At 38.6% G+C, this 25,598-nt stretch overlaps 2 protein-coding genes across 16 annotated transcripts in view; one reads left to right on the top strand and one right to left on the bottom strand.

Annotated features, from left to right (window-relative positions):
- FARP1 (FERM, ARH/RhoGEF and pleckstrin domain protein 1) overlaps positions 1-12,568 on the top strand; it is a 215,822-nt gene extending 203,254 nt beyond the window's left edge. For all 12 annotated transcript variants that reach the window (XM_080575909.1, XM_080575919.1, XM_080575916.1 and 9 more), the window contains 3 exons: positions 2,419-2,526; positions 3,138-3,289; positions 4,449-12,568. In XM_080575909.1, coding sequence (XP_080432035.1) covers positions 2,419-2,526; positions 3,138-3,289; positions 4,449-4,530 — 342 coding nt within the window. In that variant the 3' untranslated portion in view covers positions 4,531-12,568. The remainder of the gene's footprint in view (positions 1-2,418; positions 2,527-3,137; positions 3,290-4,448) is intronic.
- The window catches only part of STK24 (serine/threonine kinase 24), a 54,755-nt gene continuing 38,474 nt past the window's right edge, over positions 9,318-25,598 (bottom strand). For 3 of the 4 annotated variants that reach the window (XM_080575933.1, XM_080575931.1, XM_080575932.1), the window contains 8 exons: positions 24,886-24,994; positions 24,614-24,771; positions 22,590-22,775; positions 21,508-21,653; positions 18,825-18,948; positions 18,311-18,379; positions 14,553-14,689; positions 9,318-13,245 (listed from right to left, as the gene is read on the bottom strand). In XM_080575933.1, the coding sequence (XP_080432059.1) occupies positions 13,209-13,245; positions 14,553-14,689; positions 18,311-18,379; positions 18,825-18,948; positions 21,508-21,653; positions 22,590-22,775; positions 24,614-24,771; positions 24,886-24,994 (966 nt within the window). In that variant the 3' untranslated portion in view covers positions 9,318-13,208. The remainder of the gene's footprint in view (positions 13,246-14,552; positions 14,690-18,310; positions 18,380-18,824; positions 18,949-21,507; positions 21,654-22,589; positions 22,776-24,613; positions 24,772-24,885; positions 24,995-25,598) is intronic. The other variant, XR_013944878.1, reaches the window with a different exon arrangement.

The following is a 25,598-nucleotide window of genomic DNA, read 5'->3' as shown; positions in this document are numbered from 1 at the left end:
TTTTCAATCCCTCAGTGCATCTTTTCGAAATCAGTTAGAGCAGTAATTCTTATAGAAATAACCGTCCAAAAAGTGCTGATGCTCTTGAAAAATTAAAGCAGGTCAAACTGTCTTAATGCTTTCATTGACAGAGGCATTAAGTCATTGCTCGAGCTGAAAGGATATTGTCTTTAGCTGCTGCAGACAGTTTTGATTATGTGTATTACTAACTTACTTTCTTTACCTAGCCATCTTTTCTGGAACCTTGTCTCATTGCTCAGTCCCATCTGCTTTTTCTTTATTTGCATTTTCCACCTCAAAATAAAAATCCTTTTTTTCCCCTGATCACAGCTAAGCCAATCTGAAACACGCTCCTTAACTCTGTGCTTAACGGACAAGAGCTAGACATTGGCTTTTCAAAGATTAAAATGAAAGACTCCTAGTTCAGTGTTTGTTCCAAGTGAGGTGGCAAGTCTGCTTCGGTGTTCCTCCTTCACCAGAGAGACGCCGCAGGGAGCTCTGAATGCTTTATCGCAGTCCTCATCACGTGGAGGTTTAGGCTCAGTGAAAGTGGTAAAAGGAATCTCAAAGCTCTATCAACTTCCACTCACGAGGCAGCCCTAAGATACCAGCTCTCTGTTGTGCTGGAGAAGATGCCCTGACTCAGAACTCAGGGATATGCCAGGACAGATGGTGTTCAGAGTTTGCCTCTATTTTTAAGCAGAAGAAATTGGAATTTGACAAAGAAAATCGTCAAAATTCAGAAAACTATTAAAAAATGCTAAGTGCAGAGCCTCATTTTGCTCCCATGCAGGTGCATTTTTCTGCTCTCTATGCCTTTATATCCTGCAAAGGAGGAATAGCTCAGCGTGGAACCAGCTCTCATATTTTCCCCTAACGCATAGGGCTTATTATAAATTGATATAAAGTAAATTTAAACTGGTGATTTATTCTAACGAGTAAAACGTTTAGTTAGGCAAATCTTTTTTACCTGAGATCAGGGTTCATTGTTCTTTACTTTTGTTCCTCCCCGTGACTCAAATGTATGCAAACATGGTGGTGAAGCCCAAACACACACCCTGGAGACATGAGTTATTCCGTGACAACATCTTCAGCTCCACTGCTGCTTCGTGTGTGGCAGGTCACACTCACGCTCACGTCATTCTGTTGGTGCCTTTCACTTCAGCATTATCGTTTATTTTCTTTGTGTCTCTCCCTCCTCTCTGTCTTTCTTGTGGTAGAAGATCCTCTCTCTGTCAGTGACTGTACTTCCCTACCTGCTGGACTGATCAGTGATCAGCGGCCTGTTTCCATTTCATATGTCTGCTGGTACCGAATGCAAAGCCTGTCCTTTTATGATATCCTCCAGAGTAATGAGGTAACAGAAAATTAAGGAGTATGCCTGTAACTTAGGTCACGGCGTCAGCAGTCCTCATAGCAGAGCACGGGATTGTCTAAAGCAAAGGCTTTAATGCACAGCCAAGACTGGTGAAAAGAGAGTATTTGCAAGAATATTTAGTTTGTAGTAGATAAATCAAGACCACCAGGCTTTGAATATTAAGCGTTACAAACTAAATTATTAGCTTCTGCATTACGTAATGAGAATGATGTGCTAGCCCTAATATTCAACAAGGAAGGAGAAGTAATAATTCACTGAGAGCTCCGCATCATTTGCAAGGTACAATGATGCTGGAATTTACAGTAGATGAGTGCAAAGAGTAGTTTCATCAGCCAGCCGCTAAATACTTGTGCTTTGTATTCCTCCTCCTTATTGTAAAATATACAAATTCCAGCTAAGAACAAGGTTGATAGTCCTTGCTTTTGAAATCTTTGGAAAGTTACCGTGTTAACTCACTGGGTACTGAGAGCTCAATCTCTATCTGCAATTCCAAAGTATGTCATAATTTTCCTTTACATCACAAATTCATGTCAGACTTTCTGTTTTCATTGCTCTATTTAAGTATCATTTGAAAAAAAAAAAAAAACAAAGACTAGGATAACAAGACTGACTGATGCTTGGTAATATTTTACTGAAAGCCACCTTAATTAAAAAAAAAATGTGTAAGTGTAGTAGTTTGAAGTTTCTGGAAGTACCCAGCTACAAACAAAAACATTAACTAAGTTAACTGCTGTTTAATAGTAGAAAAATGTGGAAGAAAAATACATCCATTTGACCAAACCACTTTCACATACAACAAGGTCACATAGGATGAGGTAAAAGCAGCTGATTTTCCTTACAGTAATTAAACTGCAGACAAACCTCACTTAAAGAACGACAGGTATTTCTAGTTCTGAGCTTACAGCCAAACTGAGGGAATTAAATAAGCTAAGCAGAAATGCAAACATCCTTTATGTGGGGCTTGGCTACTTTCCACCTGCTTGTACACCTCTGCAATGTGCACTTCACTGTTTTATTTGCCTACTTTTGATCTGTTTCAGAATCAGCTGTCCGGAAATCTCCTAAGAAAATTCAAAAACAGCAACGGGTGGCAGAAGCTCTGGGTGGTATTCACCAACTTCTGTATGTTCTTCTATAAATCACACCAGGTAACGTACTGCACGAGCTTGTGCGTGAGCACTTGTTTCCTGACACTTCCAACAATTAGCTTACACTTTTGTTATTATAGAAATCCTCAATGATAGATTTTATGCACTATAAAAAAAAAAAAGAAAAGAAAAAAGAGTAGGATATTTTACACATAAGCAGGATAGAGAAATGATGTGTTCATACATGCCATACTCAGCAAAAGCACTTAAACAGAGAATGCTGCAGGTTGGCGAGTACATTTCTAAAGGAGTGGGTGTTTGCAAGCCTGGGATGAACACGTGTGGTGCTCCGCAGGTGCCAAATGATGGTGCTTTAAGCTTGTCATCTTGAAAGTAGTGAAAGCCTAAGACTTGAGACAACTTTCTTACCAGGAAATACTGGTAGGATTAGCTTGCAGAAGATTTGTATGATAAGGAACCCTAAGGATGGGCAAACTGAAATTACCAAACAATTCAGATTGTTGCCGTTGTATAACTCTGGTACTTTTTCCATGTGAATTCAGAAACACAACTGCCTTGAAATGATTTTATATTTATTTTCCATTTCACTTATGTGCTCTCCCTGCCTGTTAACATTTGATCTCTCTGCATTTTTCATCATTTATTTTCAGGACAATCATCCTTTAGCCAGCCTTCCTTTATTGGGATATTCACTCACCATTCCTTCCGAATCTGAAAACATTCACAAAGATTATGTGTTCAAGCTGCATTTCAAATCCCATGTGTACTACTTCAGGGCTGAAAGTGAATACACATTTGAAAGGTAAGTCAGTCTTTTGTGAGACAGAATTTTGTAAAATTCCAGTTTGTTTTTTTCAAACAAGGTTACTAAGTGCCAAGTTCACTAAACTGATTTAGCAATACAGGCATGTAGTTCAGCACAGTAAGAGAAAGTAACCTTCCAATTCTTAAGAGAAATTTTAAACCTGGTAATGCTAGAACCAAGTTAGTTGTTTTTGATAACACATAGTAGCTACAGCAATAATCATTGCAAAACTTGAAATAGGTGCAGGAATTGCACATTCAAAATTAATCAGGCTGTCTGTACATAGCTCTCTGTGTATCAGACATCAGGAAGCACGTAAACAGGTCAGAGGACTTTTTAGTAGTGTGCAGAATGACTTCACTTTCTCTAGTGCAACTGGCTGTAAAATCCACACCTGAAATAAAATCCAACTTTTTCCCAGAAGCTGCTCTTCTTACTGTGTTCTGCCACTTCAGCGTATAATTTTTACACATTCCACTGAATTCTAGTTAGATGGAGAGCTGGGAAACAAGCACTACTCTTCCAAAATTATGGTTTGAGCTTACTCACACTGGGAATTAATTTAGCTCTTTTGTATGAAGCATTAACATAACAAAGATCTTAATGTCCTCTCATAGTCAAGAAACCTATAATTAAGTTTTAGCCATGTCAGTCTAAAACTTTAAATAAGGCAAATTGTGGGGAAGAGGTAATTAAATAAATTAGTAGAATTAGAAAAAACACAAAAGCCCTTTCTCAGTTCTGGAAGAAGCAGTAACTGCAGCTAAAGCACGTTTTTTCGCATCAGAATCGAGCGGCTGTTTTCAACTGCTCATCACTTGGATGATCGGGGAGGAGGGGGGGAAGAGAGAGAGATTTGGTACTTGCAGAACAAGTGAAACTATTAAGTTAGTGTATTTTGGGGCCCCTCTCCCCCATTCATCCTCTCTAAACCTCCTTTCAGATATGCATTTGGCAGTCAAATGGATCTGTAGCCTCTTGACTTTGGGTAGGGAGCAAAGTAGTAAGCACGACGATGTTTTCCATAGACACTGAAAATAAAGTTTTTGTACAACTAACGGCACAGGCAATGACTACGCAGAGAAAAATCTTTCAAGAAATCTTTCCTTAGGAATTTACCATTATTTTGCTTTTGTCTCCTCGTGCCCCCTCACAGATGGATGGAAGTGATCCGAAGTGCCACCAGCTCTGCCTCACGCACTCGAGCTCTGAGTCACAAAGAGCCTCATGCCTATTGACAGCTAAACAAACCGCCGTGTCGACTGTCCAGCAGCTGCTGATTTTCTAGAGGACGTTTGAATCATTTCTCCCTCCAAGTTTAGTAAAACTTACGTTTGTTAAAAGAAAAAACAAAAAGTATGGTTTTGCAGAAACTCACGGTTCCTCAGCAAACCTGTGTTTTCCGTATGTTGAAAATAGCTTACCATCATCCCAGTGGCTGCGGTTCGTTTCATGTCTTGTATTTTGTCATTCTGTGCTGTTTTTAGCTTGTGCCAGTATTAAAATATTGTCCTTATTAGAGTGCCAAATGCCAAAAGACATTTTATTGCCTCAGAGATTGCACCTAAAAAAAAACGACTTCACAATCTGAAAACTTTCTCCTGTGAGGCAAACACTATTTCTTTTCTTTACATAAAAATATATTATTTTTTTTTACCATGTTAATCTGTAGACTGCTGAATTTTTAAATGTAGGTGGACTTTCACAGCATAGACTATAATTATATATATACAGTAAGCAGTCTAACAGGAATGAGGTAACTTTCAGATTTCATGTTTTTTTTCCTCCAGTCTTTCTACATTTAATCAACAAGGAATTACTAATTTTCTATGTTTAACAAGGAAACAGTTTACAGCTCACTCTCAGTTCCCTTTGGGGTTACTGCTCCATGTGGTATAAATAAACTATAGGATTCCTATCTAACCATTTTTCTTGGTGCAAGTTGACCAAATTGTTCATCTGTTGGCTTTGAAAAGTGAGTACTACTTGCAAGATGAAAAAAAAAAAGTTTAAAAATAATCCAGTGCAATATTATTTGGGCTGTTAATGTACTGTGAATGGTATGTACAAGAAGAAATTAAAGGCTGTGGTGACATTCTGCTGTTTGTTTTACAGACTTGAAAAACAAAACCAAAAACACCTGTATCCTACAAGAACCACAGCTATTTGTAATTAATTTGTGGAGTGTTTTGGTAACTAGCAGGGACTAAAGCAGCGTAAGCTGGGCGTGCTACTGAACCCCCAAGCCTTCGCCATGCCTGCTGCACATCCTAGTGTGATGCTTGGTTTTGCTGTTGGATTGTCAGCTGCTCTGTCCCTCCTGGTGCTCGGTATACAGAGGGACGGGCCCAATCCGCAGCAGAAATGCCCATTTTGTGCACCTGGCTGTAATGGCATCCAACACCATTTTTTGATAGCCGTCAGCCCACTCAGAAGGGCATCATCACAAAGTCTGCTGTGAGTAGATGCTTTTCCTTATGCTTTAAGAAACGCTTCATCGTGAGGCTGGTATAAACTTGGATTCACAGACGTTCAACGTGCTGGAAACACCTCTCCCCACTAAGGGCCTTTGAGCAAGCAGTGCTACACAGAGGGGCCAGAATATAGCTGAATATATATATATATAAAACAGAATATAACTATGAGAAATGAAGCTGGGACAATTCTGCCCCCAACTTGTCTTCTTCTCACTATTCACTCTGTTAAATGCTTACCTGTCTGCGATGTATAAAGTGGCTTACAGCTTTGCTCACAACAAAAGGGAATAAAATACCTCACACTACTATCACACATACTGCTGTTTGAAGACAGTAAATAAAGCCTTCTTTCTATTCCCCCGCCCCACCCCAAAGAAAACCTCAGTGAAATTAGAGCTCCTGGTGAGTAGCAGAATATTGCTGGTCTCAAAAAGTTACTTAGGACTGTGTTTTATACAGTACACACACATGCACCCATACATCCATGCATGTATTTTAACGTGCATGCGTAAAATCTTAAGGAATAGGCTGGATTCCTAATTATTTATGACAAGTAGAAGTCCCCCTGGCCAAACCTGAGCCACCCTGGCAAAGGAAAATAAACATTTCAGCGTATTTGCTTCAGCTGTGTATAAATCTACAAACCACTGGGCAGGTAACTGGTTGGAGTTGCTCTTTTCCTTAGGTATTTCCCCTTAGAAAGCTTTAGCTTTTGGTCAGGCAGTTGGGCCAGACGATCTGTGAAGGTCCCTTCCAACTGAACTAGTCTATAGTGTTTTGTTTTAATGTCGATGTGGCTAAAATAAGCACATTCCTCTACAGCACCTCCTCTTTCCATTTGACATGATGAAAGACAAACCTAGAAAGTAGGTAGAAAAAAATCTGAAGAACTTTCTCCCAGCAGCAGGTCTCACTAGCTTATCCACACCGAGCCTGTGGTCACCCTTCTTCATAGGGCCAATGCAAGTGGCCCGATGACGTACGTGAACTGTAACGCTTCGAGCCTGACCAGGACTGGGAGCACTGAGCTTTACGGTGATGAAAAGAGGAAATAACTCAGCAGAGATTAACAGCCACAGGCTTGGGAAGATGAAGCTGATGAAGAAACGGCGTGTGATGTTCGTCTTGAGTGCAGTAAGGAGCTGCACAACTGCCAGAATAAAAATTTACTGAGATGTAAAATAATACATGCAAACCCTCACCAGCTCTACTTCAGCATTAGAACAGAAAAGAAACCCAAGCCACCATTCAGGACCTTTAATCCCCCAGCTCTACAGCTGTAAGATTATTATGCACCTCTATAAATATTGATGTAATTCCTAGCTAAACTCTCCTCCCTCTAGCTCACATCCTTTATAACAAGCCATGCTAAGCACCTCTGGTGGTTTTTGTTTTCTTTTTTAAGGGAGGCAAAATAAATAGGACAACTGCTGGCTACTGAATATACATTACTTTTTTTTTTTTTAACATATAAAAAGAGTTTCTTTTCTGGAATGAACTGGAGGAAAAAATAGAGGATACGAACATATTTCATCTATTGCAAAAGCCTATGGTCTACACCACTAGAATTTCAAATACAAATGACTGCTGGGTCCCTTCATCTGTCCTTTACAATTGTTATCTGTAACAGTGATAACACCCTTTTTTAAAAAATGGCAATTATAGGGAGGGTCATGCCCTTAGTTCAGCTAAAATTGAATTTTATTTTAGATCACTGGGGCTTGTGGGATACACTCATCATCAATGCCAGTTTTTGCTGAGCTCTCAAAAGAAGGAAATCAGATAACAGCTTTTCGAGTTACGATTCATTTTCATGCAAAGAAAGACTGGAAAATATTCTTTCTGTAACATCCAAGGCAAAAAGATTTTTTTCCTTTAACGGCATGATGATGCCTTTTTTTTTTTTTTTAATGGAGCCAGTCAAACTTTTGTTATTTAAATAGGAGTACATTTGTCAGCATTTTTCCAGTTCTTTATTCCTAAGGTTACCCCAAAACTGAAATAATGGTAAGAGAATAAAAGCAACGGTCTGGCCAGTCTTATCTCATGTGTGTGAACAAATCCATGGCTTACTAGAAAGCTGTGACAGCCGACCACTTACTGTTAGCCCTGACCGACGTCCTAGTACTGCTGCCATTGACTCAGCGAGGCTTGGAGACACGACGGGTTCCCAGCTTCGTACGTCGCCGCGTGCTAGGTCAGAATCTCCGACCAACCACGCCGTCCTCTCAGGGCAGCGGTGGAAAAAAACTCAAACTGATCACTCCAAGAGACTTACTCTGCTTGTTACTTGTTATTACCTGCCTTGAATAATCAATTCCTGGCTTCAAATAACGAATGCACAAAAATGAAACAAAAACTTCACTGTCACACTCAGTGGGATCAACAAAGCCTGGACTCCTGTGAATTTTTTTCCCCACAGGGCTAAGCATCTCCATGGTTTCTTTCATTAAGCTACGAGTCATACTGATATACTCAGACTACTTATTTTCACAAAATTTTAATTAATTACTTAATTACTGTTAAGACCGCAATCCATGTTCTCAAATTGAGCTAAAATCAGTCAAAATGTAATAAAGAGACAAAGACAAGCTAGCAGGCAGAGACACGCACTGGGGTTGCAGACATCAGAGTAACGGTCTCTGAGTGGAAGAAGCTCTCACAAGGAAACACTCATTTTAGAAACAACTAGGGGCAACATCCCACAATTATACCTAAAACAGAGAAACAAACAGAACTCGAAAAGCCCAATTTTGACCATTTTTCCTTTTCATTCAAAACTAATTACGTGGTCTTCCCCATCAAAAGAAAACAGCCAGCATAATGAGGTATGTGCAGATACACTACTCCAGTTGCTAGAGCTTCACCACCCCTAGGGGATGCAAGAAAGAATTGATAGAGGGGGAGAAAAAAAAAAAAAGGGCAGTGTGGCCCTCGCACATTTTTTTAATAGCAGAAAATAGTCATGGAATAGCATTATAGGAGCGCAAATGTTAGAAAGATTGTTATTCAATGACATGGGTAATTAAAGATGCACTATTTGGGGTTAAGGTAATGCAACTTGATGTGAGCACTTCATCAGTTTCACTGGGCTGTTAGGATGAAACATAAAAAGCAAGTTTTAAATCATTGCCATTTGTAAATTGGCACGTTGCCTTACTCTAGGACAAACTGTCATAGAAAACTGCATACATTAAACCAAAACATTACACTGTCAATCACTTGTATGTGTGTATTAAAAAAAAAAATAACTTTATCAAGAAGAGAACTAAACTTCCCACATGGGTAGGCCAGCTGTGAGAGTTAAACTTACTGAATTCTCCCAACTATTCTCAAGTCTTGCTCAGAAATTGTTGTTCCAGCTGAAACAAGAGTTCTCTTGTACAAATTCTGAGATCATTACAACTGAAAACTGAACACCGATTTCTAAACTTCCTGCTTACTGGTACTGACATGCGGACAATAACTGACCTAGAAACCCACAAGAGCATCCCCCTTGGGGAAGGGACCCCGAAATCTCATCTTAACTGACCACTCAGATGGCAAGATTTCATTAAACGTTTCCTTCTTTATTTCTAGGTCATATAGTTTACAAGGAGCTTTATTATGTTGGTGTCGAGTGACAAAAGTAAAATTTAAGTACATGGTTATAAACAGGCAGCAACGTTACAGAAAACAAGATATACACTTTAATTGTCCTCTGTAATCATGCTTAGAAAGAAGGCAGAAAACCATTACATACAAGTTGTCTACTGCATATGCTCAGTGCAATTACTAGCACATCTGCAAAACATAGTTAAAAAGAGCAAGCTTGCAGATTTGTGCTATACTTTAAGCTCCTCCCCAGCAACTTACAAAAATAATTGTGATTGTACTGATCCTTGCATTATACCTGTGCTTATTAACACTTCTGATGATCTTCCAATGGTGATAGTTTTGAAGGCAAAAATGTTTCCTTAAAAGTAAGGAAAACGTGAAACCTTTACAAATTGGTATCATTATCTTTAAAAAAATACGTAACGCCACGTTAAGGAGTAAGAGCTAAGCCAGACGTTTCACACGTACATTAAAAGCACAGGCAGATGAAGGAGTTAGGGTGGCTAGGCTAGGAGGTGAGCTCAGAACACGCCAGCTTCTTTGCAGCCAAGTGCATACCTTACCCCTCGCCTACAGAGAAAGCAAACGCCCCAGTTAAACCACCCCAGCGCCATTGGGTGAGCCGGCCTTACCCACACGGACATACGCAAAACGTTTGGAGCGGCAAGGAAACCATGGCACTTCAGGAAAGCAGTGCTTTGTCATTTTACCGAAAGCATCCTCTACTATACTGATCACGTCGTCGTACTTTAGTAAACCGGTGATCAACTACAAAGTGCAACTGCAAGGAAAATTAAGTTAAAAAAATAGATTACACATCTGATAGTTACAAAAAGCAAGCCTTCAGTGCAAATGACTGGTTTTATTTTCTCTTTAAACAGAAAGTGAGTTTATTTAATGCTTAATCTTGAAATCCCTGACAAGTAAGCAGTTCTACTGATTTAACTGTTTGCATAAATAGGGATGACCTGTTGCTTAGAATATTCAAGACTGAGTGAAGATGCATTACCTGCAAAAAATAAAAAGTCGGCGCAACTTTATAACAAATGTTTTCAGCATGAGACAACCTCTCAAAAATATCAATACCCTCATTTTTCTTTCAGAAACTGAGGCCATGCTTCTTTCAAATGAAGCTCTTCTTCTGTTACCAATACAGATCTTATGTTTAAAGCATCAATACTTCCCAACAGCAAATGATTGTAATTTTACATTCAAGATACAGCACACTTTTTGTCAGTGAATCTCACTTTAAGATAGTCTATAATTAAATAATCTATATATTACATATAAAAATACACATCTCTACCATAAACAAGGTCTTGTCGTTTTGTCAATGTCCTAGCGATTTGGCTAATCAGCCTTGCTGTGTGTCTTACTTATTTTAAGCTACCAAACCAAAGGACACAACCACCAAGCAAATTCTGTCACAATCTACTCAAACTGAGAAGTATTTCCTCAACACACAATCCTGGAATGCAACAAAAAATGTAACTTAAAAATATATGTTATTTATTACTTTTTAAATGATTGCTCAAAAATAACGTACCTTAGGACTTCATACAATTTCCTGATTGAGAAATTCTTGAGATTCCAGCTACTACCATAAATTTAACATCTCTGCTGAATCTCTGAGGTCTATGCAACTCCAAGTAAGCTAACTTTAATTAGTAGCTAACTTTAACTTCAAGTGCTTACGTTGACATCTTCCATTTTTCTATTTATATTTTGAATGCAAACGCATCTATTTCTTTCCGTATGCTATAACGGCACGTATTTATCGAACGGCTGAATGTTCTGACATAGAGATGTCAAAAGGTGAATTTCCCACTGCACGGTATTCAGCTGCACGTCTCACAGCAGCAGAGCTGACTTCGTTTCCTCGAGGGTAAGCCTAGCCTTCAAGTTTAAGAGCACAGAAAACATGTTTAACGATACTGATCAAAGAGGAGTTACAAAACATTGCTCAAATGTATGCGTTGTTCAATTTATCTTAAATTCACTTAACCGTAACAAAAAAACCACACTGGCAAATGTGTTGTGTCTAAGAATATGGCTACAAGTATGAAATACCCATTTCTTTGAACTATTTTTTTTAGCCTGCTCAGAGTTTCACAGCTCTTTTAGCATAACAGCGTCTTTATCACTGTTAAATTATTTAATAATTAAGGCTACAAATATGCATATAATAATGGCTAGCATAGTGCTGTGAAGTCCTGCACGACAACCTCACCAGCTTCCAGAACGATCAGAGAGACGGAGTCTTCTTGTACAAAGCCAGGTAGGTAGACATGCCTATGCTTATTTTAATCTTTTGTTCAAAATCTCATATCTTTATTTTTAAAAACACACTTAAACAGATAAGGTACCTCACTGTCTAAAACCTAAAATCATCATTTTTTTTCTATTAAATGAAAAAAATGGTCTCTTAGGTACCAGAAGAATAAGCGCCTGCACACAGCCTTGGTGAAACAAGCCAAGGTAAACCTTGAAGTAATATTATCGGGGAGGGATAAAAAAAAAAAAAAAAACCTAATCAATTGTGTGAATAATGTTACTATTTCCAAGGAAATTTTAAAGCTTAAGTCAGCTATCCAGGAGCTGTCACAGGAATACTTGGAATTTTAGAATTCAAAAAATTTCTTTTTTTTTTTCCCCCTACAGTTAGTAATAGGACATAGCATATGACACCCTTGGCTCAGTTTTGCAGTCCTTCTGTCTAATTTCTATCACTTTCAGTAAAAGGATGCACAGATTTAGGCAGCAAGACGAAACACTGAATACATGGATAATTTTCCTTTTACGCTGCAAGACATTAATTTTAATGACAAAAATAGGCGAAATGAAGAAACATTTGCCACTGTCTTAGAGCCAACATCTTAATGAGTTATTTCAGAATAAATGCAAAAAAAATTTGTGTGAGCATTCGAATGTGTTTAGGTGGAAAAGAGATTGTATCTGAATTTCACTACAAGCTTCACAAGTATCTATTACTAAAATTGAACAATACATATGGTTCAGAATTTGCATTGGCACAATTTAAAACTGAAGACATGAAAGAGCTCATTCTATAGGAAAAAACAATAATTTAAATTTAAAGCTTTGAGAGACAAGGTGTGTTCAATTTAAAACAACCAGAAGTAGTACCATAATCAGAAAGTCACACTCTGAATATAGATAAAAAGGAAGAAGTACTGGAGAAACAGAATAAAATTGTGTCTTTGCTGAGGTACGAATAGAAGGTTCCATTGTACAGGATTAACTATCTTTCAATGGCAAATCCTTCACATACAAAAAAAAAATCAATCCAAGATTCACTTATCACGTAATTCAAGATTTACATGTAATAAAGGCAAGGCAATACTCAGTTATGGCCTGTCAAATATTTACCCCACTAACAGTATCTACAGAAGCACTTTACCATTTTGTACACAGTGATTCCTTATGCACGTTGAAAGGCTCTCATTTAAAAAAAAGACATTATATACATATCTGTACACAATTCCAACAAACATACTCCATCTCCCAGTGGAATTCTTAAAGCAAGATACCTGAGGTTTCTCAATATCTTCAATTTCTCTATCACAAACCTAAATATACATTGCAAATTTTACAAAAAGACACCTCCCTGGAATATGTGCATTGTCATTAAAAAAACTATAGCTTTAAGGAGCTGAAAAAGACTGCCTCCATCTGAGAGACTTCATTTTCACTCTTGCACGTTTAGGAACATCCTTCCGCCAAAGGACATTCTGGTGACTGAGGGTAGAACGACTTCAGGACGCGCTTCTTCACTGCAGACACCATTGGATCTCCGTTGTCTTAGAAAAGTCAGAAAGAGTACTTCAGTAGGATGAAGTACTTCCTCCAGCTAGTGAGTATCTGAAGAGGAAAAGAAATCATTATTGTCGTGACTTTCAGAACAGCATCATGTAACAAGCAGCAGCAACTAAAAGTTATTATCCTGTTACATGCTGTTGAAGTTCCAGCCTTTTTCCTTCCAAAATGACATCCACCAGTACTGTCACACTTTAAGGAAACAGCAGAAACAACTTGTGTTCAAGTGTGTTATCAAGAAGTATATGATGTAAAAATTCTGTAGGCTATGGGCAAAATTTAGTGATTCCAGCTTTCCTACTCATTCCTAATCATTCCAAAATATTACTGGGGCAGAAAGCTTGTATTTCATAGTCTAACTAGCATCTTAAACCATCTAAAGAAAAACAAGCATCTTAATCATATTAAACTTCCAGTCAACTTTATGGAATAGCAAAGATCAGAACTGAATGGGGAAGGTAAATGGACTCACTCAATTCATTGGGCAGGTCTTCTGAGGGTCCCAACAAACCCTTTTAGCCAAACTTGGGAAGTACAGGTCTAACCAATCATAGGAAGAATAAGTATATCAATAGAAACATGTTGTTGAAGAGTCATTTTTCAATAATTTACTATCAAATGGAGAGAGGATATTGCCCATTGCGAGTGGATACAATAAATGATTAAATGATGCAACAGCGCATGTGTTTTGTAGCTTTCAAATAAGAAGAAACTGTCTTTTCAGAAGCTGACTAGCTCCAAAAATACCTGTCAGGCTGTGGAACAGTTCAAATTCATTTTTAAGGTGGATCCTGCCATTCATTTCTTTATAGAAGGAGTGCAAGCATGTTGATGTACTAGCTTAATACCATCCCTAGTGTAAGAAAAACTTCACCCGTGCATGACCCATCAACAGACATTCCTTATGAATGTTTCTTTCCCTCCTTCAAAGAAAAGGGAACGTCTGCTTTGACTGTTGCAATAAGGTACTACGGCTGAGAAAAACAGCAAAAGTCCAAAGATGCAGAGCCATGACAAAAGGAAAAAAAAAAAAAAGCATAGCAGGTATCTCCTAAGACAAAAATAATAACTGCTGGCATCCACAATTAGAAGTGCCCAGTGAAAGCCTGACTCCAGACGATCATTTTCAGCTGTAATTGCAAGACCAAAAGTCAACCATCACCAAAAGATGGTTGGGTTGTTTGGGTTGTTTTTTGTTTGTTTTTGACATACAAAGGAAACACAACTGTAAGCACAGAACTGTACTTTCCTTTGTTAAAAAAAGAAATCCACTCTTTCCATTTAGCACTAGTCACATGCTTGTAGAATAAGATCTGCCATTTTCTGTAATCCTTAGTGAATTATTTCATTACCTCTGAAGCCTCTGCACAAGGTGTGACACCATGTTATCTGCAATGCCTGGAGAAGCCTCTTCAGCTAAATAAATCGCCTTTCTCAGTTCTTCTATGGAATCTGTGTTACCACCACATACTTCACTTTTCTCTTTCAACTGAAAGAAAAAAAGGAAGTGATACATTAATAATATATTCATAATATTTCCATAAACAATGTAATGCAAAATCTTGCTAGAAAGTGACTGCTAGTGTTCACAGTGTCAAGACTTGACTTTCATTATACACCATCACATCCTGAAGACCTTTTTCTTCCTGAAGTTAATCTATGCAGTAGTTATTTGGGTGTCATTCATCCTCGCAAGATTTCAATCATTCATATATCCCTTTCATTCAAAATTCATGACACCACCCCACAGAACACGCACTGTTTGGCTGGAGCTGCTTGGTTTCAAGATGTGTTGCTTACACATGCACTTTTGTATACATCTTATACACCTACAGGTTATACTTAAACACTGAGAGAACATTTGTGTGAGCACTGTTAGAAAATGTTTTCACTGTCAACATGTATAACAGAAAATCCTGAGTGCTCTCATCTCCCTGAAACAAAAGATCCCACAATCAGACAGGAACTGGGGGTCTGAGAGGAAAGGTCTCAGTGCTCAGCTTATGTAGGAGCTGGTATAAGGTGCAGAGTACGAATGGTAAAATAATTTCCTGGAACTCCCTAAAGAGCTTTCAAAAATCTTATCAGGGTCTGGGCTTCCTTAGAAGAAGGCGTCATTTTACTAGCATTAAGGGTGAAAGAAGGCATTGTCGTCTTTCAGGGAGTGGGCTTTTTCCAGCAGGTTGGATGTCTGCATTTACAAGTATCTCTCCGCTTTCATCACTCCAGCAGTTGTCAAGAGGTGCTTTGCATCATCCTCTTAAATCAACGTTATTCCTTAGAGGGGAAAAAAATGGTGGAAAAAATACTCCAGAAGGAGGCTGACTGCATATAAGTGCTTTGGACCAAAGGGTATCAGAGTTGTTTATACAGAACTGAAGAACAGTGGAACTATGGAACTATTTCTCTAGAAATTATTCAATTGGTTTAAGAGATCCCTGGGAATGCTGGAGCTGGTCTGCAAAAAAAAAAAAATACACATGAGCATGCATGGATGTGCATGCCAGTAATGAAGAAAGCGTCAACACATGGAAACTTTGCACCATTTTCTGGGATGTAATTTGTGCATGCACACACTTTTGGCCCTGGTCAAGCATGGGTTTGGTTACACGGAATAAGCACGACCCCCATTAATCAGCAGAAAGCAGACTTAACGTGTCAGGACACCTTGTGGAGTTTGGTATTAACACAAGACATTCCAGAGGGAGCAAAGTAGCAGTGAAGTACTTCAGAGGTGTCCAGTGAGAAGAGACATCTTCTCAAGCATTAAAGTGGCCTTTCAGGACTTTATGAAGTAGACTTTCAACAGCTGTCAGCAACTACAGCTCAGGAGGTGCCATCAGCACTGAGGAAAAGCTCTTACTTAAGAGGAATCTCAATCTTGCAAGGGAAAACAGGAAATAGTCATCGTACTGGTTCCACGTTTAGCGATGGCTTATAGGAAAGATGTTAGGGCACCCTTCTGAAAACAACACAGATCTGGAGGTTTTAAAGCACGTGGCTGGGACCACAGGGAATCATGAGGGCACCACCTGTATGACAACTGGCATACAATGGAAGCAGGAGCAAGGCTTCCGCACTCTGCTTTGGCTGCTGCTTGTGTTCTCTCTTCATTGCATCCAGGATGCTCAAGAAAGAGATCTTGCATACAAAGCACAGGTAAAGGGAAGACACAAATGCCTTTTTTCCCCACTTAGTCTAAACTGGGAAATCACAGCATGAGGACAAGATGATCAAGGTAGAAAATAGTTAGGAACATCACAACAAAGAATACTTTCGGATCTGCCTCAAAAAGGAACCCAGAACGGGTCACAGCGTACAGTTCAGAGCAAGCATGCTCTGATACAGAGGAAGGAACCACATCAGGGTGGTAGCTGGTCACTGAAGGTAACAGATAACTGACAAGCATGACTTTATTCATTCCCAGAGGTTTTTTGTTTTGTTTTTAAATAACAGCTTTGCTTAGGTGCACCAAGCTTCAGATTACTACTAGCACCAGAGGCAGGGCCCAATAGTTGAACAAACCTCTCCAGTCACAGCTCCTGATTAAGTTGTACCAGAGTTCAACTGAAAAGGGTTTTTACATCTACAGTCTTCTATGTCAAAAGCTTTGAAGACACCATGATGACAAAAAGCTCTATATACCTAGTTTTGTTCTTTTTGGGGGAGTTCCGTGGTAACTCATTAATTTATTTAGCAATAATTCCTGAAGGTGCAGCTGTGTCTTCGCTAAACAAATGGAACCCTGATATATAGCACGCTGCTTCTTCCAGAGAGCAGAGAGTTGCCATGCCCTTAAGAAAAAGGAAACCCTGCAGTGAAATTCTGGAGCAGTTTGGGAAAGTTGTGGCTATCCACCAGAAGCTGCATGAAAGAGGAGTCTGAAGCATGAACCAACAGCAGACACCAGACTAAGACTTCTCCCACTGCACGAACAAGTGTTTGAGGAAGAACTTTTCTGTAGCTTCTACACACTGAGGACTTGGAAGCAGATGGCAGTCTTAAGGACTACTGTGACAACAAGCAGCAATAAAAAGAATGGCCTTGAAAACAAGAATGGCAAGCAAGAAAGGGAAAAGAAAAAGAGAGCAACTAGTTAGCAATACCATGGGAAGGAAGAACCCAGAGATCTCCAGAAGACACGTAAGAAAAGGCATGGTGGAGAGAAAGTGAAAATAGAGAAAGGATAAAAATGGAGGATGGACTGGGGAAAATAGTGGATGTAAGACCCACATCGTGCTTGACAGGGGGGAGGAAGGAAGAAGACCTAAAGGAGATGCAGAGCAACGAGAAAAATATTTGGGAGATGGGAAAGTAGGGAGTATCCTTCCTGAGCAGCATGCAAAACTCTATAATAACCTTCTGAATCATGATTTCATTCATTAGAACAAAATTAAGACAACATTTTCATTAGAACAACTTTATTTCTGTAATGGTTACAATGGTTGAAAGCATTATTTGAATAAAATCTTTCATAGCAAAGATAGGGCGAGAGGGCAGGGGGTTTTTTGTTTGTTTTACTTGTTTTTAAGATAGAGTTCTATCAACACTTGTAAATAATCACATATAAATAAATATCTTCCCCTTCATATTATTTTTATTTATCTTAGTATTTGGAAAAACAAATATAAAGCAATATAAAATTCAGAATGGAAACAAAATACAGTTTTCAATCTGAAATTCAAAAGTTAAATTCTTCCTGGGCTGGGCTGCAGCCAAATATTGGAACAATGAAAAGCTTAAATTTTGTAACAGATAAAATGATACATAAAATAGTAAAGAGATAAAGCAGTGTCAAAATAAAAAATAAATAGGAATGCTCTAATCCAAATATTTACTTACCTTTCAATTTTTCATATTCATTGTTTTCAGCTGTTAGCTTGCAAGCATGCTATTGCTTTAGTATGGGTGATGTTGCTACAATGTTTAAGTACCGCTGTTGGAAGCTAAACTAAGATCTTCACTGACCCACATGAAAGCAACCGCTACAGGTAAAACTAACACAGTAAGTTCTAAATGGGTTGTAGAAACCTTTGTAGAAACCCTTTCATCCTTTTTTTTTCAGAGATATAAATCACAGAATTGCTTAAGCTTTAAAGCAATAACTCACCTCTGCAAATAAAGGCGATATAACTGTAGACAGGCATTGGGATAGAGGCCTCTTTGGGATGTCCTTTTCCTTAGGAAAAAAAAACAAACAAACAAAATTTGGAACAATTTAATTTCTGAAAAGAAGCATCTTCATTGCATTCTGTTTCTAATCAGTGGGGAAAAAAATAGTTCCAACATGCCACGCTTCATGAAAAATGTGTTTCTATGTATATACGAATATGTAAATCATCTTGCAACACGGTGCTTTATTCCAAAGCACTGCGGAGAATGGAGGCCGAATTGAAGTTTAAGACTCTAGCACTCGAATATCTGCAAACTCAAAATTAGGAAGAAAAAAAAATCCTACCAAGCATTCACCAAATCATACACATGCTGATATTTACAAAAAGTTTTACAATTTAAATGCTTTCAGAGTCATAAAAAAATAGACTTGTGAAAAATACTAAATCACCCCACTAAATTATTATAGCAATAATTATGTCCTTTTACAATACAATCAACACTTCGAGCACCTTATTTCTTTGAAACTCCAAAGGCTGGGCTGCTCCGTTCTCTAGATTCTTGGGGTCCTTTTCTCTTATTGTAAAAATCCATTCTCCTGAATCACTCCCACCTGAAGCCTGGCCATCTGGTTCACTGTGAGGAAAGGAAAAAAAAAAGGATTATTGTTCATGTTCCTTCAACTTAAAACTTCCACTCAAGACCAAAATCAGGATTCTGTTGTGCAAACCAATGAAAATAAAGACAATTGTGAAAAGTAATACAACTTATCTTTTGGGGAAATTAATGGCTTTTATAATAGAAAATACTACGATACTTCACTAAATGCTAAATTAACTTCAAAAAGAAATAGAGACATCAGAAGATTGAAAATAACTTCCCAAGTTACATCAAAAAACAACACGAAGTGTATTATTTCTATGTGAAATTGTCTTTAGCGTAGTATCTCAAATAGCTAACAGAAGACAGGGAAAAAAAACAGAAGAAATAATCCACTTTTTTGCCTAGAAAAACAGTTAAGACAATAGCTTAGAATATCGTTGTAGAAGTCCCACAGGACACTTGGTCACATGGCCAATGTCTCTACGTCCAGGCAGAGGCCAGTGATGAGCGGTGTCCCTCAGGGGTCTGTCTTGGCACCGGTGCTGTTTAATATCTTTATCAGTGACATAGGCAGTGGGACCGAGTGCACCCTCAGCAAGTTTCCAGATGACACCAAGCTGAGTTAATAGAGCAGAAGGAAGGGATGCCATCCAAAGGGACCTGGACAAGCTTGAGAAGTGGGCGCAAGTGAACCTCAGGAGGTTCAACAAAGGTGCAGCACCTGGGTCAGGGCAATCCCAGAGCTGAGCACAGCCTGGGAGAAGAACTCACTGAGAGCAGCCCTGCGGAGAAGGACGTGGGGGTGCCGGTGGACAAAAAGCTCGACACGAGCCAGCAGCGTGTGCCTGCAGCCCAGCAGCCAACTGCGTCCTGGGCTGCACCACCAGAGGGGTGGCCAGCAGGGGAGGGAGGGGATCGTGCCCCTCTGCTCTGCCCTGGTCAGGCCCCGCCTGGAGTGCTGCGTCCGGGGCTGGGGCCCAGCACAAGGAGGGCGTGGGGCTGTGAGAGAGGGTCCAGAGGAGGGCCAGAAAGATGCTCAGAGGGCTGGAGCGCCTCTCCTGTGGAGACAGGCTGAGAGAGCTGGGGGTGTTCAGCCTGGAGATAAGAGGACTCTGGGGAGAGTTTACTGCAGCCTTTTAGTTCTTCACAAAGCTTACAGAAAAGACGAAGGGTGACTTTTTACACAGGCAGATAGTGATATGACAAGGCGGAATGATTTTAAACCAAAAGAGGGAAGATTTGATTAGAGGTTAGGAGGAAATTCTTCACTGTGAGGGCGGTGAGGCCCTGGCACAGGCTGCCCAGAGAAGCTGTGGATGCCCCATTCCCAGAGGTGTTCGAGGCCAGGCTGGATGGGGCTTTGGGCAGCCTGGTCAAGTAGGTGGCATCCCTGCTCATGGCGGGGGGCTGGAACTGGGTGATCTTTAGGGTCCCTTCCAACCCAAACCAATCTATGATTCTGCGATGCCTTGCTAATTGAGGTTGGGGATGAACTGACTGATTTCTTCCTGATTCAAAATATTCAGCTAAAAAAAGTAGGGACACAGCATGGATTTAACATATTATATTGCCAGAAATAAATCTTTTGCCACATTTTTTTATGGATGGCGTTGTAAACTAGTTTTTTTCTTTAACTCCTGGAAATTCAAGAGAAAAATAATATTTATGCTGAGAAAAACCCTTCACGGTGTTACATTTCACTTTGCTCTATAATAAATCTCCTTCTCTAAGCTCATTTCTTTATGAGCTGTGAATTAGAGTGATCTCCAAGAAAACCACCAATTAGAATAGCATCTTGTGGATACTGTATGAAAAGTATTTATAGTGCCCTACCAAGCCAAAAAGCATATGATCAGCATAAGAAAATCCTTCAGCATCTCTGCCTGAAGTCACATAGAACTGTCTGTCATGGAAAGAGGCAGATCTGCTTTCCATCCATGCATTAGCTCTGGTGAGCTGATCGATTTGGAGAGTTAGCACTCCATTGGATCAGCACCAATCAATTCACCCTTTTATCACATCTAATACAAGGGCTGCTGTGGAAGCAGAGGGGAAAACAGGCTCAGAGATTATGCTAAATTGTGTGATAAGCACTCAGCAACCATTTCGGTTCCAAATCCCCATTATCATAGGAGCATTATACCACTAACCCTCTCTTACATAGAAGGATATGCTGCTGCTTGCTTACTGCAGGTAGCCAAAAAGAAAGCCAGCCTGCCACCAAGGAGACAACTCCTCTCCTTACATGGCCGCATGCACGCACAGCACAGTGCACAGGTACACTGCTAGCTGGTTGTGCAGGGTGAGGCCTAACTTCTGCTCACAGGACAGAAGCACAGCTGGCCTTCTGTCTAGAAACGACCCTAGACCTTACATAAAAGAGAAGATAGTAAAGAATGGGCCAGGACAATTATTTTCAGTGGTTATTTGCATAAAATCCCTTACAACACTGAAATTAAGATTTCATTAGCTTACCAAGGCTGCTAACCTGAAAATCTGTAAATAAATAACAGAACATAGGAACATATGTGGTAGAAATAACTACTTGCCTCTCTATTTACAAAGAATATTTTACAAATTTGTCAGACTTACGTATCTGAGTCATCAGAGCTGGAGTCATCGTGACTTTGTTCAGATTTCCACCTCTTGTGCCTATCAATAAGCTCAGTCAGGTAGGAAGTTTTCTTTGCATTTCGTAAAATAAATTTGTGTTTTAAGAGTTCCTTTGCAGTAGGTCTCTAAAAAAAAAAAGTATATGAAAGTGTTAAAATGACTCACTATAAAAAGGTTAAGAAAACCAGGCCAATCTTGATGCAAATAAGTATTTATAAAGACATACGGTATATATAAATAAAAATTAAGATGCTGGTGAATATGCTGCCCCACTCCATAAATGCTGAATTATACTACTTCCTATGTAGAGACTTATGATAAAACTTTACAGAAGTGCCAAAACAATATATTAAATTAATTTCCTTTGACATTCAAATGTAGCGGAGCCTGGGGTTATCATTCACAGCAGAGTTTTCCAACATCCCTACAGTTATTAGAACTGTTGCCTCCACTTTAAAGCTTTCTGAAGAGTTTACATAGTGCTTTACTAACCTAGCTCTTAAACCTCATATATAAAAACAAATACTCACAAGAAAATCTCTCCCTTTTAAACCAGTTTCTGCACTAAGGTTAGGCACAGCAAAAGTATGTTTGCCTCCTTAAAAAACTGTAATTATTTGTTGAAGGATTTCTCAGTTTTCAACTTTACTCTGAATCCCGTCTGTAATATATATACATACATATATATATAAATGTATGTATAAATCTTTTGATAAAATCTGATCAAGTTTATCTGTGGGTGGGCTATTTCCTTACCTGTCCTACTCTGCCTGTGCATCTCAAAATGCTTTGTCCATTTTGAAAGAGTAAATTCTGCATGAAGTAAGCTTACAGTTCATTCATTTTTTAAAAAACAGAGTGGTAAAGAAATACTGTTGTTATCAGTAAAGGAAAAAGTAACTGAACCTTAAAAGGGCAAGTTGCAACTTCCAGTTAATCTTTCCCTATAAGTCACTAATAGGGATTCCCCCTTTAAACTCCTGTAAACGTTTTTTTCCATAGAGAATTCATATAAATCAGTCAAGTTCTTTATGACATATTGAAAAACAGTCGAAACTCACAAAGCTTGGGTCCTTGTTCAAGCAGGCCTCTACAAATTCTTTGAGGGATTTACTGAAGTTTCCTTCCAACGTTGGTGGATTGTTCTTAGGAATGAGGAACAAAACCTTCATCGGATGTAATTCTGAATGAGGTGGTTCTCCTTTCGCAAGTTCTATAGCTGTTATGCCTAATGACCAGATATCTGCCTGTAAGAAATAATCATTTTAAGATGAAGTTGGAGAAAGAGGAAAATGTTGCTAGCAAAGGTAGATTTTAAAACTTTACTGTAAATCACTTCATATGTAAATTGTTCTTATTAACATAGTCTGATTATGTGGTTAACCACATAAAACAAAGGACAGAGAGTTCATCAGTTGTTTTTACTCTACTGCATAAAGCAGTTCTAGTAAGAGTTTGAAAACTTTTAAACATTCAAAATCAGTTATAACTAACAAATCTTTTTAAAATAATGTTAGAGTTGTTATAAACTAGCACTTTGCCAACTATATTCAAGTTTACTATTTATGTATGAGGCAGGACTCAACAGTGTGATAAAGATGTCATAACATGCAGAAAACACTTTTATTCAATAAGCATTTGCCAGGACATCTACAAGAAATTGAATAAATTAGAATATAATTTTCCTGGGGTTTAAAACTGCCTCATGTATCATTCTTTTCACAGACTAGTGAAACACAATCTAGAACAATATCATGCAATTTTTTCACCCCAATATTTTAACCAGTTAAGTACTTGGTCCAAGTAGCTTCTGAAACATGGGAAGTGTTTTTCTACCATATCTGCTTTGTAAACCTCCTGAAAGACATGTCTTGTAGGCCAAGAAAGCCTGCTGTAAATGAAACCTCTCTAAAGTCATGCTCATACAAAATGCCAATCCAAAGGCTTACTGACAAGTTAGAGGGACAAGTCAAATAACGCTGCGGAGATCAATGCTAGATCCGGTACCATTTAATTTCAGTGATGAGTTGGATTCACGTTTTTACTGGATGTCACAACATGCAGACTCTTGTTTTAATGTAGATATATTTGTTCCATAGATTTTCATCATCAAAATGGACTATTCCTTCCAGGAAATGTAGTCTCCCTAGCTCCAAACCCTACTGTCAAATCTGCCCGAAGTAACGCATCCTAATACCTTACGTTCTGGTGAAATAGCACATTGGGTTTACGTGGCAAGGCTTTGGTAGCGAGGAGCTACCAAAGATCTCTGTTCCAAACAAGGACAAGGTATCAATTAAGTACATTCAAGTTTTGGTTTTCAAGATCTATTTCCAGGTACTGGATAGAGTAGAGAATTAATTTATCACTACTGTCCTTATTATGTGACCCTCTAATCCACTCTGTCTCTGCTCAGTTGGTATCCCAGGTTCTCTCTGACCAACTCACACAGGACTACAGGCTGATAGCTACATAGCATTACTAAAAACAGACTCCTCCTTCCTTGTTCAGACAGTATTCTATTATTAAGAGTGTAGTTACTTAATTTTGTAAGTCAACACGGAAAAAAATCTAAGTTAATTAGATACCATTGAATTTATGAAATGATGCCTTGTTAGCCCATGTCACAGAACCACCATCTCACACTGAATGCAGAGGATTATATATGTAAACGAGCTTTGAGTTCAACTTAGCTGATAATGCTGTTATTAAGATAAGTTCTCCTCAATTCTGAGTATAATTGTGAGTACATTTCCTCTGGTAGGAAAGCTTTTTCTTGGTTATGAAAGAAAAATGTCACCTGTGAAGAACGTTCTTTGTATTAGCAACTGAGAGTTATTATTTCCACTTCCTTCTGAATCTCAGTTCCTCAAGAAAAATGTGTTAAAGCTATATAAATCAGTAATTTTCTTCTGCCAGACTTTCAGTCACAGATGAAGCATGTATGTTTATGTACAAAAATCAAGTTCATATATGTTTATGCATGCACGAACACTTCGTTTTTTTCCCCTCACGTATTTATAACCCTCTACTGTTAATGACCTTCCTCCACAAAAAATGAAAAATAAAATCCAATGTCTTTTACCTTTGAATCATATGCAGATTGCTTTATGACTTCGGGTGCCATCCAAAATGGTGTTCCCACAAAGGTATTCCGCTTTATTTGTGTATCTGTTAGTTGTCCTGCTACTCCAAAATCTGCCAGTTTTACTTCTCCTTGTTCAGAGAGCAATACATTAGCCGCTAGAATAAGGAAGAGGAAATAGTGTTAGAAGAGCTCACGCAGTATAAATGAAGACTCTTGCAAAATCACATCTCTTAATTTCAACTATCATGATACAAATAAAAACGATTTACCTTTAATATCTCTGTGGATTTTCTTTTCTGAATGTAAGTAATCAAGTCCTTTGAGTATCTCCCTCAGTATTGTGGCAATCTGGGTTTCATCAAGGGAGCCAGGTTCTAACTAGGAGACAAAAGAAATATTTATGTCTGTGTATAAAAGGAGAAATAGAAAGACCAGAAATAGAACTGTGACCATGAAAGAAATCTTTCTGCCACACCTCAAAGCTTCCCGTTTGCTAACTTTGTAACACAAGATACAATCCACAATACCCTCAAGAAAATACATAGTTTTAAACTAAGTTGTCTTGTGAGGAACAAATATTTAAGTTACCTACAATGCTTTTAAAAGTTTGTTAAATGCTCCATAAAGACACAATTTCAAGTTATCAAGTTATTGCTTTGTGGTCAAGTCATAGATATACACAGTCTTTGAAAAGCATTTACATTATAATCTTCTTATTAAGGTTACAATGAATTTGGATGTGCAAGCCTACAGGCCCCATATGGACCCGAATCTCAAAGCCTGAGAAGGAAACAAATGCATTTCAGGTGCCACATCAGCCATTTTACCCAACATTACAATGTCAGATGAGATTTTGTGAAGCTCCCCAAAACACATCTCAAAACTCTAGGCTGACAAAACACTGTCTATTTAAAAAGTTACTTTTTCCACATAAAATTGAAGGTATGAGTCTGCAAATCATTAGAATGAGCAGTTCTGAGTA

The sequence above is a fragment of the Anser brachyrhynchus genome, assembly GCF_964034855.1.
Source record: "Anser brachyrhynchus genome assembly, chromosome: 1".
Lineage (NCBI taxonomy): Eukaryota > Metazoa > Chordata > Aves > Anseriformes > Anatidae > Anser > Anser brachyrhynchus.
The sequence above is the reverse complement of the archived record's forward strand: the minus strand, read 5'-3'. Positions and strand labels throughout refer to the sequence as shown.